The 13,972-nt window shown below is 47.9% G+C and overlaps 1 protein-coding gene across 4 annotated transcripts in view; it reads right to left on the bottom strand.

The window, feature by feature from the left end:
* The window catches only part of SYMPK (symplekin scaffold protein), a 37,017-nt gene that overhangs the window by 11,716 nt on the left and 11,329 nt on the right, over positions 1 to 13,972 (bottom strand). For all 4 annotated transcript variants that reach the window (XM_037005429.2, XM_037005431.2, XM_037005430.2 and 1 more), the window contains 9 exons: positions 12,371 to 12,541; positions 10,954 to 11,193; positions 7,807 to 7,961; positions 5,210 to 5,360; positions 3,510 to 3,714; positions 2,557 to 2,707; positions 1,547 to 1,782; positions 541 to 622; positions 175 to 288 (listed from right to left, as the gene is read on the bottom strand). In XM_037005429.2, coding sequence (XP_036861324.1) covers positions 175 to 288; positions 541 to 622; positions 1,547 to 1,782; positions 2,557 to 2,707; positions 3,510 to 3,714; positions 5,210 to 5,360; positions 7,807 to 7,961; positions 10,954 to 11,193; positions 12,371 to 12,541 — 1,505 coding nt within the window. The remainder of the gene's footprint in view (positions 1 to 174; positions 289 to 540; positions 623 to 1,546; positions 1,783 to 2,556; positions 2,708 to 3,509; positions 3,715 to 5,209; positions 5,361 to 7,806; positions 7,962 to 10,953; positions 11,194 to 12,370; positions 12,542 to 13,972) is intronic.

Raw genomic sequence — 13,972 nt, 5'->3', positions numbered from 1 at the left:
ATACACTCAGCGGCCTCCTGTCATTGTAAACAGAGAAACATCAAACACCAAATAACTGTTGCAAGACGGCGGTAGGCCCGGAGAGAAACTTTCAGGGGATGTGGGAGAAGCTGGGTGGTTACTCAGGAGGGAGGAAGGACTGAGTGCAGCCCAGCACAGGGAGGCAGGGATCACCTTGTCTTTCTCGTGGGAGCTGAGGTCTAACAAGACATGCAGGTACTGGAACTGGCGGGACGGGCGCTTGAAGATCAGGTCTCGGAGGGTGGCCATGCCCAGGTAGGTGCGACTCTGTGGCAGGAGGGAGGGAAGCAGAGCTCAATCCGCTGGCTGGGTGCCTGTGGGATGTCTCCCCACCTTGCTTGGACTGAAGGGCCCCGTCCCTCACAGAAGCCCTGGCCACAAGGGCTAGGCTATGTGCCCGTCAGACGCCCCCCACAACACAGGGGCCTGTCCCCCTGCCACAGGCTGCGGAGAGGAGGGCTCCTGCCTGCGCCATGACGCCAGGGACAGAGGGCGGTCCCCTGGCGTAGTCCTCCTCACCTCGTCCTCGCAGTACTTGCGAATCACCTCTAAGGCGCTCTCGGTGATCAGCGGCGCCTCCAGCACAACCTTGGTGAAGATCCTACAGTAAAAGGAAGGACAGGGACCGGCTACAGAGGAGTGGCCCCCCGACGCCCCCATCCTGCTGGGCCACAGCAGCTCGGAGCTGGCAGGGCCCTGGCTCACAGAGCTCACTCAGCCCCCGGGGAAGGGGCTCTGGAGGCGAACAGAGCAGGCTTCAAATGCTGCCAGCTGGGGGAGCATGCCCGCTGGGCAGACTCCACCTCTGAAACTGTTTCTCCCCTTTGTTACAGGGGGATTCCTGATTTTACTCATTTAATACAGCAATGAGGAGTGGGGAAGGATACTGCTATTTTAGATGGGTGGCCACAAAAGGCTGCTTTGCGAGAACATTCGAGTTGACTCTGGTGGATGAGAGCTGACAGAGGGGCAGAAGGAGGTTTCTGCCCACAAGGGTTCACAGGGCACACAGTGAGGCTGCACTTTGCCCTAAAAGCGATGAAGAACTATTAAAGGCTTTTAACGGGGAAGTAATAAGACAGGATTTACATTATAAAATGTTACCCAGGCTGCTGCATGGAGAATGGACAGATACTCTGGAGGCTGAGAACAAGGAGAAAGCTAACGGGACTGATTCAGGTAAGAGATGGGGATGGTGGGAAGTCAACTTCCAAAACAAGCCGAGTGAAGCAGGCACTGTCATTTATGCATGAGAAAACAGAGGGTGAGTTTCTCCTCTGTAGCTGAGAAAACAGAGGGTGAGTCACACAGATCACTGAGAGAGCAACTGGCACGGCTGAGCACAAGCCTGAGAGACCCAGAGCCCACACTGAAACTACCTCGTCTATGCCTCCAGAGAGCAGGGAGACGGGAGGGCCTGGGACTTAGGTGGTGAAGGGGGAGGTGGGCAGAAACCAGAAAGGACAGGCAGGACAGAGGAGAGGGTCCTCTTGGGGCCGGGGGGAATGCAGGTCTGTCCCCTCACCCATCCTTCTGGTCCGGCTTCTCCTGCAGGCCGGAGAGCAGGCGGATGAGACAGTCCTCATACTTGTCCAGGGCGCCTGAGACACCAGCTGCCAGGTAGGCACTGTACTCCTGGTAGAGCCAGGCGAAGGCCAGGTCCAGGCGGCCCCGCACGTCCTCCAGGATGAAGGACAGGACCTCGGCCTTCAGGCCCGAGTCGAACTGTGTCACCAGGCTGGCCAGGATCTTGACGCGCACCTGGCGGGAGAGTGAGCATGTACACTGGCGTGGGGATGGGCAAGCCCAAGCACCCCACAGCTGTGCGGTACGGTTCCTCCTGCTGAGGCTCGGGCCTCCCTGGTGAAGACCCAGCGTTAAGGGAGAAAGGCAAGCTGAAGAACCCTACGCCCAGTGGGCCTCGTTTGTGTGAAAAAAGATGAAAAGGGAGAAAAAAAATCAATCATCACAGAGAAAGACTATGAGTTTCTAGGAACAGTCCCTAATAATTAAGTACACAGAACAAGATCCTGAAGGGCTCCCCTGACTTGTACACTGGTCACCTCTCGGGAGGGAGTGGGATGCAGGTGGGGGCCAAGGAAGACTTATGGTACCTCTATGGCCGGGAAATATTTTTTAAGAAATAGCATGCTCATGCATTATTTGGTTAATTAAACTGAAAAAAAAAAGAGCGGGAGGAAACAGGCCACCTGACTGAGGTCATGAAGCCAGCAAGTGGTGGATGTTAACCACGAAGAAGAAAGAACACAACGGTGGCCCTCGCTTGTGCGGCCCCTCCGGGCGGCCAGGCCTGTGCTGAGTAAGAGCCCGTGTGAGTGCACTTCTTCCTCCTCGGCACCTGTGCGGGTGCCGTCGTCTCCACTTTATGGAGGAGGACAGAAGGGAGGCTTGGAGGTGGCCGATTGAAGGCCAGAGCCTGGGAGGTCTGACCCGGGACCTGTCTCTTCACTGGGATGTGAGGTAGGCTCTGGGGAAGAGGGACTGGAGGACGGGCTGGTGGGGAGAGGGACACACCTGGGCCGCCCCGCTGCAGGCCACGGCCTTCTCAGCTCGCAGGATCCGCTTCACAGCGCCCAGCTTCATGGCCTCAACCTGGGCATCGGTCAGGGGCTTCAGCACATCACTCAGTCGGAAGATTTTCTTGCGCCCGCCAGCTCCTGCCAGCCTGAGAGAGAGCAGGCGGAAGGCGGAATGACGTGGGACATTCTTTTTGGAGCCCAGGGTCATCCAGTGACTCTCCCGACCCCAGGCCGCCTCCCTGACTCCCCAGGGATGCTGAAGCACGGCAGGACGTGGGGGTAACAAGAAAGGATGCTACTTTGTTTCTGTAAAGGGTGTGTCAGGGAAGGCTTCCGCGAGGAAGCAACATGTGAGTGGGGCTCTGAGTGGAGCGAGGGGCCGAGACAAACATCTATGTGGAGGATGAGCATTCCAGGCAGAGAGAATAGGAAGTGGCAGGGGCCTTCAAGCGGGGGCCTGCTGGGCTCCCCAAGAACTAGCAAGGGGCCCCTGCAGCAGGAGGAGGAAGTGAGCAGAGCAGGGAGCTTGACGAGGCAGCACGCTGGGCCCTCCTGGCAAGCCCGGGTTGGGTAACATGAGGATGATGATGGCAACAGCCAGCAGGCAGCACTCACTACGTGTCAGGAGTCATGCTGAATGCTCTTCATCACTGACGACCCTTCAGGAGTTAACTAAATGAATTATCTAACCATCACTGTGAACTCACTCAATTCTCCCTTGATCCTTAGAGAGATTATCATTCTGATTTTAAGCATAAAAGAGCGTTTTTATGTAAAAGAAAACAACTAAGGCTTAGTGGTTATGGCATGGACTCTGAATCAGACAGACCCTTGTCCAATCTTACCTGTGTATCTGTCTTTGTCTGTCTGTCTGTCTCACACTCCTCCCCCCTCACCCCCCAAGAGCCAGGCCCCTAGTCCTGTGCCACCACCTGCAAGGGGACTCACCGGGTCTGCGTGACGGGGATGATGGGCTCTGGCCTCCTCTTGGCCTGGGGTGCCTCCTCCTCTAGGGTGCACATGGAGCTCAGGGAGCCCACCACGGAGATGGCCTGGCCCTGGGCTGACAGGCGTCGCTTGATCAGGACGCTCTCCGGCTTTACCACCTTCTCCTCCTTAGGCTCCTCCTTGCACAGTTTGGTCTGTTCCACACCTGAGAGGGAGGCGCGAATGGGCTCCAGGCATGTCAGACCCACCTGCTCCCACCCAAGGACCTCCTGTGCACCAGGCTCTATTCAAAGCCGTGTACACACAAAACTCATCGAAACCTACAGAATGCCCTTCTGGAGCAGGTACCCTTGTTATCCCCATTTTGCAGTGTAACAACTGAGGCTCAAACCAGGAATGCCATTCACTGCTGGGAGGAACACCAAATTTGGAAAAGCTAATGAGCATTTTCTAATAACCCTGAACATACCCTAACCCATGACCCAATAATTCCACTCCAGTATATACTCAAGATAAATGAGGGCATGTGTGCATCAAAACACTACAATATGCTCTGTGAAATAAGCCAGGTAGAGAAAGCAAGTATCAAATGATTTCACTCATCTGTGCAGTATAAGAACAAAGAAAAAACTGAAGGAACAAAACAGCAGCAGAATCACAGAACCCAAGAGTAGACTAACAGTTCCCAAAGGGAAAGGGACTGGGGAGAGGGGGGAAGGAAGGAATAAGGGGGAAAATGAGGCATTACAATTAGCACACATAATGTAGCAGGGGGGGCCACTAGGAAGGCAGCATAGCACAGAGAAGACAAGTAGTGATTCTATAGCATCTCACTACACGGCTGGACAGTGACTGTGATGGGGCATGTGGGGGGGGGACTTGATAATAGGGGGAGTCTAGTAACCACAATGTTGCTCATGTAATTGTACATTAATAACATAAATAAATAAATAAAAACTACAAAAATGTTCATAGCAGCTTCATTCACAATGCCAAAACTGGAAACACAGGTCCACCAACCAGAGTATGGAGAAACGAAGGCAGCCTAGTCACGTAAGGGAATACTACTGAGCAATGAAAAATAAACCACTGATTCACGTAACAACATAGAAGAATCTTGAAAGATTATGCTGAGCAAAAGGAGCCAGACTCTGTGATCCCACTTAGATGAAGCTCAAGACTAAGGAAAACTAACCTATGGAGATAGAAATCAGAATAGGAGGTGTCTCTGGAGGTTGGATGCTGTGAATATTGACTGGAAAGGAGCAAAAAGGAACTTTCCAGAGCAGCTGATATAGTCTATATCTCCACGAGTGTATTCACCTTATGAAAATTCACTAAGGTGTATATACTTTAGAGTGGTGTGTTTAACTGTACATAATTTATATCTCGGCAGTGGTATTAAAATTGGAACACTTGGGCATCAAAGAGGTTAAGTGACTTGACCAAAGTCACCTAGCTATTAAGTGGCTGAGACAGTATGGGTCACCTCAGACCTCAAACCCAGGTCTGTTGGATTTCAAAGTTCAGGACCTGAAAATACCGAGTACTCAATAAGTCTATAGGATCTCTAATTATTTATACCCAAGATTGCATGTGTTTTTCATTTACACCACCACAAGGAGGTACTCTTCCAACAAGAAGAGCTCAGCAGCCCCAGTGCCAACCCCTGATATGGCTCAATGTCATGTGACACTCACCTGGCCCCAGTCCTGCAGCCGTCATCTGTGTGGCCATGAGCCGAGCCAGGTGCTTGATCTGGGCTTCAGTGCCTGCTGACTCCACTGGGGTATAGATGGCTTGGAAGGAGGCAGGCATGGCCTCGGGCAGGTACACCATGCTGATGAGGACCTGCAGGATGCCCAGGAAGAGGAGCCTCTCCTTACTCGATGACTAATAAGCATTCATCCCATGCCCAGGCCAGTGGGGGGGAATGGCGGTGACTACGACAGACCCCCGGACCTGCTCTCGTGGAGCTGACTCCTGGGGAGTCGGAGAGAAAACGAGTGCTACGTAGTGTGGTTCATGAGAGGGAAGTGATGGGAGCCGCGAGACGCTTCAGGAGGGTGAGAAGCAGACTGGCGTAGGGTGAGTCTTGCAGTGGGAGGGGGGTATGTATTTCAGGTACAGAAACTACACAGGAGAAGGCTAAGAGGCAGCAGGGCTGGCACCCTGCCAGAGAGCGGGTGGAAGGAGGTTCACTGAAGAGTGTAACATGGATCAGAAACTGCCCGGCCTGGGGAAAAAGAAACCAGCATCCAAGAGCACATCCGTGTCTGTCAGGAACGGGTAACAAAAGATAGTTTCAAATTCTCTACATGCTTGGAAGTCTAGCTGCACTCTAAATAATAAGGTAATCAGAACAGAAAGATAATGAAATAGCCACAAATTAAAATGTGTAGAATGTTGCTAAAATAGTACTTGGATGGAAAATCAGATCCTTAAATGCTTACATTGGAAAGACGACTAGAAATTAATAAGCCAAGCATCTAACTTAAAACTACAGGAAAAAACATTCAAAGAAAACATCAGGACTTCTAGGAATTTACCCTAAGAATACAGCAGCCCAGTTTGAAAAAGACAGAAGCACCCCTATGTTTATCACAGCACTATTTACAATAGCCAAGAAATGGAAACAACCTACGTGTCCATCAGTAGATGAATGGATAAAGAAGATGTGGTACATATACACAATGGAATATTATTCAGCCATAAGAAGAAAACAAATCCTACCATTTGCAGCAACATGGATGGAGCTAGAGGGTATTACACTCAGTGAAATAAGTCAGGTGGAGAAAGAGAAATACCAAATGATTTCACTTATATGTGGAATATAAGAACAAAGAAAAACTGAAGGAACAAAACAGCAGGAGACTCACAGAACCCAAGAATGGACTAACAGTTACCAAAGGGAAAGGAACTGGGGATGATGGGTGGGAAGGGAGGGATAAGTGGGGGGAAGGAAAGAAGGGGAGGCATTACGATTAGCATGTGTAGTGTTGTGGGGGGGTACGGGGAGGGCTGTACAACGCACAGAGGACAGGTGGTGATTATAGAGCGTCTTGCTGCGCTGATGAACAGTGACTGTGGTGGGGTGTGGGGGGGACTTGGTGAGGGGGGAGAGCCTGGTAAACATGGTGTTTTTCATGTAATTGTAGATTAATGATAGAAAAAAAAAAAGGAAGGAAAACATCAGGAAAGAGATTAAAGACAACAGAAATAAACCAGAAAAGGTTATGAGAGAATCTCAACAGAATTTAAGAGCCACTTCCTTGCAATAACTGAAAATAAGTCAATCTATGGCAAGATTAAACAAAAAAAAAGAGTAAGGACACAGTGTTAGGGACAAGAAAGCAGCTCATTATTACAGAGATAGCAGGTATTATAAAAGAATCCTATGAACAACTTCACGCCAATAATTTGGATAGGAGAATTTCCCAGAGTGTGAGGAGGGTAGATGAGGTACGAGTTAATGGGAGTCAAATCAGACAGGCCCTAAGGCAAGCTGAATTTCAGTTTCATCTGGAAGGAAACAGAGCCATAGCAGGGATCGGAGCAAGGGAACTTCTTTAGTTATACTGGAGGTGCCTGTGGAACATCGGAGGAGAGAAAGATGCAGAAGGTGGCCACAAATTTAGGCCTGGAGCTCACTGAGGTCTGAGCTGGAGAGAAAACTCCTTCTTGCCACCGTCATGACAAAACATGCAGTCCATTAACCCAACTACTAAGCCCCTGGAGCCTTGAGGTGGAGAGAAGGGAAGGCTGAGGGTGACTGCGTGGGGCATGGCAAGAGGCACTGTACATGAGCACCCAACAGAAGGGTCTGGGTGCTGCTGTGGTCAGAAGACTGATGTGGGAACCACCCCCATCAACTCAAACCAGTGGTTCCTTCACTTTGGAGCCGGATGTCTTTTGAGAATCCGTGGAAAATGCTGGCCATCCCACTCCACCAACGCCAATCCCACATCACTTAGCAAACACGCTATGGGATCCAGTCTCAGTTAACAGCCCCACCTTCAACGAGGAGGAGAGAGAGAGAGTGCGTGGGTCTGGATGGGACTCGGCACACCCAAAGTGGGGACTGTTGGGGCAGGTGACAAATGGCCTCCTGAAGAAGTGAACATCAGAGAAGAGGTCCAAGGTTATTAGGGCCCACTGGACACACTTCCCAACACTGAGAACTGAGAGGTATTCTGGGATGGATGCCATCTGGAAGAGGTGGACAGTGTGGAGTGGGGGGGCAAGTTAAGGACTAGAGGCCCTTCCTCCTGTGGGAACTGTCTCCACTCATCCTCACCAGATTGGCCACATTGTCGGGCGTTAGGAGAGGCTGCAGGAACTCGGCTGTGATGTCTGTGTCTGACTGGCCTGAGATCTGAGCAGAGGCCTTGGAGGTCCCCGACGGGCCTGGCTCCAAGTCCTTGTCTTCGTCATCTTCCCCCAGGTTGGGCTCTGGAATAGAGAAGGAGATAAGATGCTGGCTCTAGAAAGAAAAGCAGGTCCTTCCTCCCAGGCAGCCTCAGCAAACAAGAGTAGTGCAATGCATAAAGACCTGGGCTGCAGCCCTGATTCTGTTGTCAAAGTGCCATATGACCCTAGGGAACTACCTGTCTCTCTCCAGGCTTCCGTTCTCCTCATCTGGGAAGTGGGAATAGGCCATACTAGCCCAGCCGATCACATTAAGCTCCAAGATTAAAAGGTTAACTAATAATTTCAGAGTTTCTTGTTTAAAAACCTGTCTTTGAAATAGTGTTCCTCACTAGGAATCAGGAAAATGTAAAAACCTAGTAAGATAGCATTTTTGCCTATATGATTGACAAACAATAAAAAGGCTGGTGATCACAGTTGTTAGTCGGGGCGTAGACTGCGGAAATGTAAACTAATAGGCTTTTTGGAAGGGAAATTTGACAGGTGGTCAAAATTTTAAACACACACACCTCTTTGACACAGCAATTCCATTTCTGGATGTCTACCCTAAAAACACATTCACACATACATCTAAGGTAAAATGTACAGAGAATTCATGGCAGCAATGATTGTCCAGAGAGACGGCACATGATCTCCATCAGTAACAGGCTAATTAAATACAGTACAGTGCTAAATAAGTACAGTGGCTCTAGCTCAAGGGAAAAAACTAATAATTTGAACCTTAAAGAAAAAGCTGTATGTACAAAGATGTTCCTCCAAGCAGTATTTATAAAAGTGGAAAAGCTGAAATGTTCAATAGGGTGATGATTTAAGTAGATTAGGGCAAAAATATGAAACGCAGTCTTTAAAAAAGTTTGCAACACATGTAATAAAGAACTGGTCTCGTGCATTAACCAAGAGCATTGTAATTCAATCACAAAAAGTCAACCCAATAAAACAGGCGCTCCACAGAAATGCAAATGGCTAATAAATGTAAAACAATGTGCAGCCTGACTCCAATATGTGCAAGAAAGTAATTCAAACCTAGGGTACCATTTCTATGCAGCAGATTTACAAACTGTCCAGGGCTGGTAGGCGCGGGGCAGCTGCTCACACACTGCTGGGCTGGCATGCACCAGAGGGGTATTTTTGGAAAACAGCTGGCAAGGGCTATCACCAATTTAAAAATGCACCCAGTAGCAAGGGCCACGTTCAGTGCTCAGATCTGGATTCCTGAAATTGTTCCCTACTTAATAAGAAACCAGCGCTCCTTAGAGAAATGGCTGAGTCCAAGGTTGCGGTAAGGAAAGTACAGGATGAGTCTAGATTATCTTGTTAAGCCATAAAATCAGAAATGCTCAAAAAAAATATATGGGACACATTAGAAGGACATAGGAGCCACGTCAAAGGCTCTCACTGGCTAAATATGAGGCAACTTGAGCAACAAAATGAGTAACAATAGTAACGGATTACAGCCCAAAGAATAAATAAGAATCCCCAAGAATCCCCACTGATAACAGAGGAGGGAGAAGAAAAGAAAGGTCTTCCTGATAACAGAATGCCAACTAAAAAATGTAGAAGGCAGTCTTTTCATAACCATTATGGCAGTGACAGATGCAGGCACCGATGGTCAATGGACGCTAACACCACGGGGAGAAAGTACGAAGAGGAACAGGTATTTTCCATACTTTCAAGTATTTCCCTCAGCTTATTATTTACAAAGGGGAAAAAAAGTACTTTGCACTAGAGGAACATGGTGGATACCACGTCAATTGACCACGTGACCCAAGTGCCCGTCACCAATAATGGGACAAGTTGGTAACATGGGCCTCCTCATACCACCGAGGGCTCAGGGCATCACTTTCTGCCGTGTTCCTGTCAAAGGTGCAGAACCCGAACCCAGTGAGGAGGCAAGAGCAGACAGACCCAGGGCAGCCTTCGAGCGGACAGCTGTCCGAGGCTCTTCACGACGTTAGGATCGTGAAACAAAGGCAGGCGAGGAACTGATCTGGGAGACGAAGGGGGCGTGACAACTAAACGCGCTGAGTGGTTCCACCCCATAGAGGGCACACAGCGGTTTTCAGTATCCTTGTGACCTAACTGCAAGGGCAAAATTATTTCAAAATAAAATGTTTAAAGAAATAGAAAGTAAAAATTGGTGGGCAAAAACTAACTTTAAACAGGCAAACCTTTTACCTCACCAGTCCCACTGCCAGGAATTCGCCCAACTGGACATGCGCTATTACAGCAATCTTTATGCTCAAAAAACATGGACGCAAGCAGAATGTCCATCAACAGGGGGGCTGGTTAAAGAGGGTCAATTCACAGGCACTATTACACCACCTTTAGAAGGACACAGTGGATTTCTATGTGCAGAGACAGAAGGGCTCCAAGATTATTACCAAAGTACAGAACACGCTGTTTTGTATGCTTAATAATGGGTCAAAAAATCGATTCCTACCTCAGTTCTAATATCAAAAAATTCCTTTTTTAAAAAAATGAAAAACAATCAAATATTCTGGAAGGAAAAACATGATTTTAAAGAAATTTTTTGGAGTGAGAAAGGCTCCCATGATTGACACTACGGATAAATAATACAACCACTAAAAAAACCACTTCAAAATGAAAATCCACTTATCAATCAAACAGAGGAAAGATGAACTCTACACATAGAAGGCACTTCTGAAAGAAAACCTAAGTTTCCTTACTACTTGCGGAATGGTTACTTTTGGGGAAAGGGATAAGAGGGGAGACAATTTTCATTCTGGTTTTGTAGAATTTAAATGATTCATAAATAGTTCTAAGTATATTATATACCTTAATAATTCCATTTATCATTTATATCATACTTATACAATGTAATTTATAATACAGGATTAGCAGAAATTAAATTTATAGCTTCAACATTTTAATTATTTACTACTATTAATATCAGCAGGGAGTATAGTATTTACTAATACTATCAGTAACTGCTAGTTATTTATTAATCGCTCCCTGCCCCCACCTCCCGCCAGGCCTGACGGGCTCCACAGCTCACCGAGCTTCATCTTCTTGAGTGTGGGGTCCGAGTCGTCCCGGGGCCGCTTGCGGGCGTCCTTGCTGCTGGGCATATTGCGGGCGATCTCCGCCTGGGGTGTGCCCAGGTCCACCAGCAGGGTGGTGATCTGGGCCTGGAACTCCAAGGAGGCCGGGTGCTTCAGCACATTCAACAGGTGCAACTTGAGGTTCTTGCGAACGCTGCTCACCTGAGACTTGGCCAGGGTTGGGGGCAGGTTGGCTGTGAGGGAAGAGGCGGGAGCTTCGGCTGTGGGCAGAGCACACGGGGCCGGGCCCTGCTAGGCCTGGGCAGTGGTTGCCGCCATGTCCTAGAAAAGTTTCTTTACCGTCAGATCTACTGTGTGGCCTTCCCCCTGTACAAGCTGAGGCTTAAAACCCTTGAGAGTTCTCCATCAGTATTAGTCAACCTTAAAACAGAGAAAAACGCATTCTCCCTTTTATTAAACATAAAATCCCATCTCCCTCCATCTCTGGTCCGCAAGACTGGGGAAGGCTATGATCGCCACCTTCATCTTCAGAATGTCCCAAATCAACTGCCGCAACAGTTCGTCACTGGTCCCTGCCACTAGAATGGCTTTCTAATGTTTAAGAGTCACCCTGATGCGCGAGCGTCCTCCACGCCACAGCGAAGGAGGCCGCCTGTAACTGTGCCTGCCTGCCGTCCTTGCCCCCTTCCTCAGCCAACAACGCTGGGTTTTCCTCTGAGGGAACCACCCAGGCTCCTTCTCAGTCCAGGTGGGCCACAGACTCAGAGCCAGTAAGAACACTGCGATCCCTCGGCCACTGTGATTGGTTCAGAGTCAGGCTTGTAATCCCTTGGCTAATCAGAAACAATGAGTGTCAACCCTTAGACTTCTCTTCCCCCTAGGGTTGCCAAGGGGATAGAATGGAAGCTCAAAGCTGTCCGAGGCCATCTTTGCTATCCCAGAGAAAGAGACACAGAGCAAAGCCAAAAGAGAGACAAGTAAGAGCCAAGAGATGGAGACAGAGCCACGAAATGCACACACTCATGCCTGAACCCCACTCTTTTCAGTTTCACACATGCACAAAAGCAGAGAAAACAGTATAATGAATCACCATGTACCCATCAACATTTTCCTTATCTTGGCACATTTGTCCTTGCTTTTTTGGGGAAGGAGGGTGAGGGAGAACTCTTTTACTTTTAAGGTATTTCACAGACATCATGTCATCTCACCCACACGTACCTCAATATTAAAACCCAGCTCTGAACCAGATTTTTGTCACATGCAACCAAAAGATTCCTATCTAGCGACTCCTTCCTTACACCCACGACCTACTGGATTGATGATTAATACCTGAGGGGCCCACTACCTCACGCTTCCTCAGGAAAGAGAAGACTGACCAGTGGAGAGACAGAAGGGAGAGGATCAACCTACCATGCAGGGTTTCATAGGCCTGGATCACCTCAGACATGAACATGGGCCTCTGGCGAGCGATATTGGCAAGGGAGCCCAGCGCAGTGGTCAGGTTGATGGAGGAGATGGCGGGGTGCACCATGAACTTGAGCAGCTGCTCCAAAGCTGCCTTGCCCTCTTCCCATAGCACATCTAATGAGGAAGAGAAGATAATCCGTTAGTAGGGACCTTTCTCCTGATCTCTGGAGGAAGCAGCCTTTGGGGCCAAAAGGAAAAAAATTCTTCTACATGGATGGCTATGAATGGTTGAAAAAAACCCCAAAAAACAGAAAACTCAGTGGCTGAGACCTATGAGACTATTAATGAGTGTAAAAATTCAGAGATGGCGCTCAAAGCATGGGTTTTCAATAATGAAAAACTAGAAATAATTTTAAATATCAAACTATAGAAATCTGTATGAACTATGTTGATATAAAGCTTTGGATATGTATACAGTTGACCCTTGAACAATTCAGGGGCTGGGACACTGACCCCCATACAGTCAAAAATCTGCATGTAATTTTTGATTCCCCAAAAACTTAACTATTAAGAGCCTACTACTGACTGGAAGCCTTACCAAGAAGGTAATTAAATCATATTTTGTATGTTACATGTATTATATACTGTATTCTTACAATAAAGTAGGCTAAAGAAAATGTTAAGAAAATCCACTTACATTTACAGAACTGTCCTGTATTTATTGATACCATAAGTTTACACTGTGTTTATAAGATGAATTATCTTTCATCAAAACTGTCATCAAAAGACCCACATCAGTATTGTCTTATACAACACAAAGCACTATGTTATATTTATTATTAACTCTAGACATCAAAGATGAAAAGAAAATGTGAAAAATAAATTCATATTGATTTACAAGTATAATGACTCATGCACTGATAACGAAGCAGCAGCAATATGACTGCTTTGTGGCAGCCTGGTGTAACCGACAGGACTGCTTCACAGTAGCCTAGTCTATATACACTTATGAATAGTCATAAAACTGTTACGGCATGCAGCATTACAATCATATTCCCAACCCAGTAATGGTAACATCACGTTGTTTAAAAAAACACTTACATGTGATGATAGGCTGTTGTGCAGTGTCTCCAATTACGAAAAAAAAAGAGGCATACTGTACAATAATGTGATTCTTTGCAAGCCAAGCTATTAAACAGTAAGAAAACCAACACAGCATTCATTAATTTTATACTAAATACCACATACCTCACGCCTGTGTAAGGACAAGCTATTCACCTCCATAGAAGTCCTGCACACCACGTTCTACACAATGGACACTTAGGCGTTGTTGATGACGACACAAAAACGTCTCACACACTTCTGGGCAGTTATCAGACCTTCGCACGAAGACACTCACATACACCACAGATGACCTTACTCACTGCATGGCATGATGATTGTTTACTATTCAGTAAGTGGATGTGGACCTTCATACAGGTCTTCATCCTTGTTGTCTACATGTTGCACAGGCTGAGGAGGAGGAGGGATGGCAGACACCGCAGAGGCAGAGAGGTGGAAGGGGAGGCAGGCGAGGCACCACCTTGGTGTAACCTCGTGGAAATA

Source organism: Manis javanica, chromosome 17, assembly GCF_040802235.1.
Source record: "Manis javanica isolate MJ-LG chromosome 17, MJ_LKY, whole genome shotgun sequence".
NCBI lineage: Eukaryota > Metazoa > Chordata > Mammalia > Pholidota > Manidae > Manis > Manis javanica.
The sequence above is the reverse complement of the archived record's forward strand: the minus strand, read 5'-3'. Positions and strand labels throughout refer to the sequence as shown.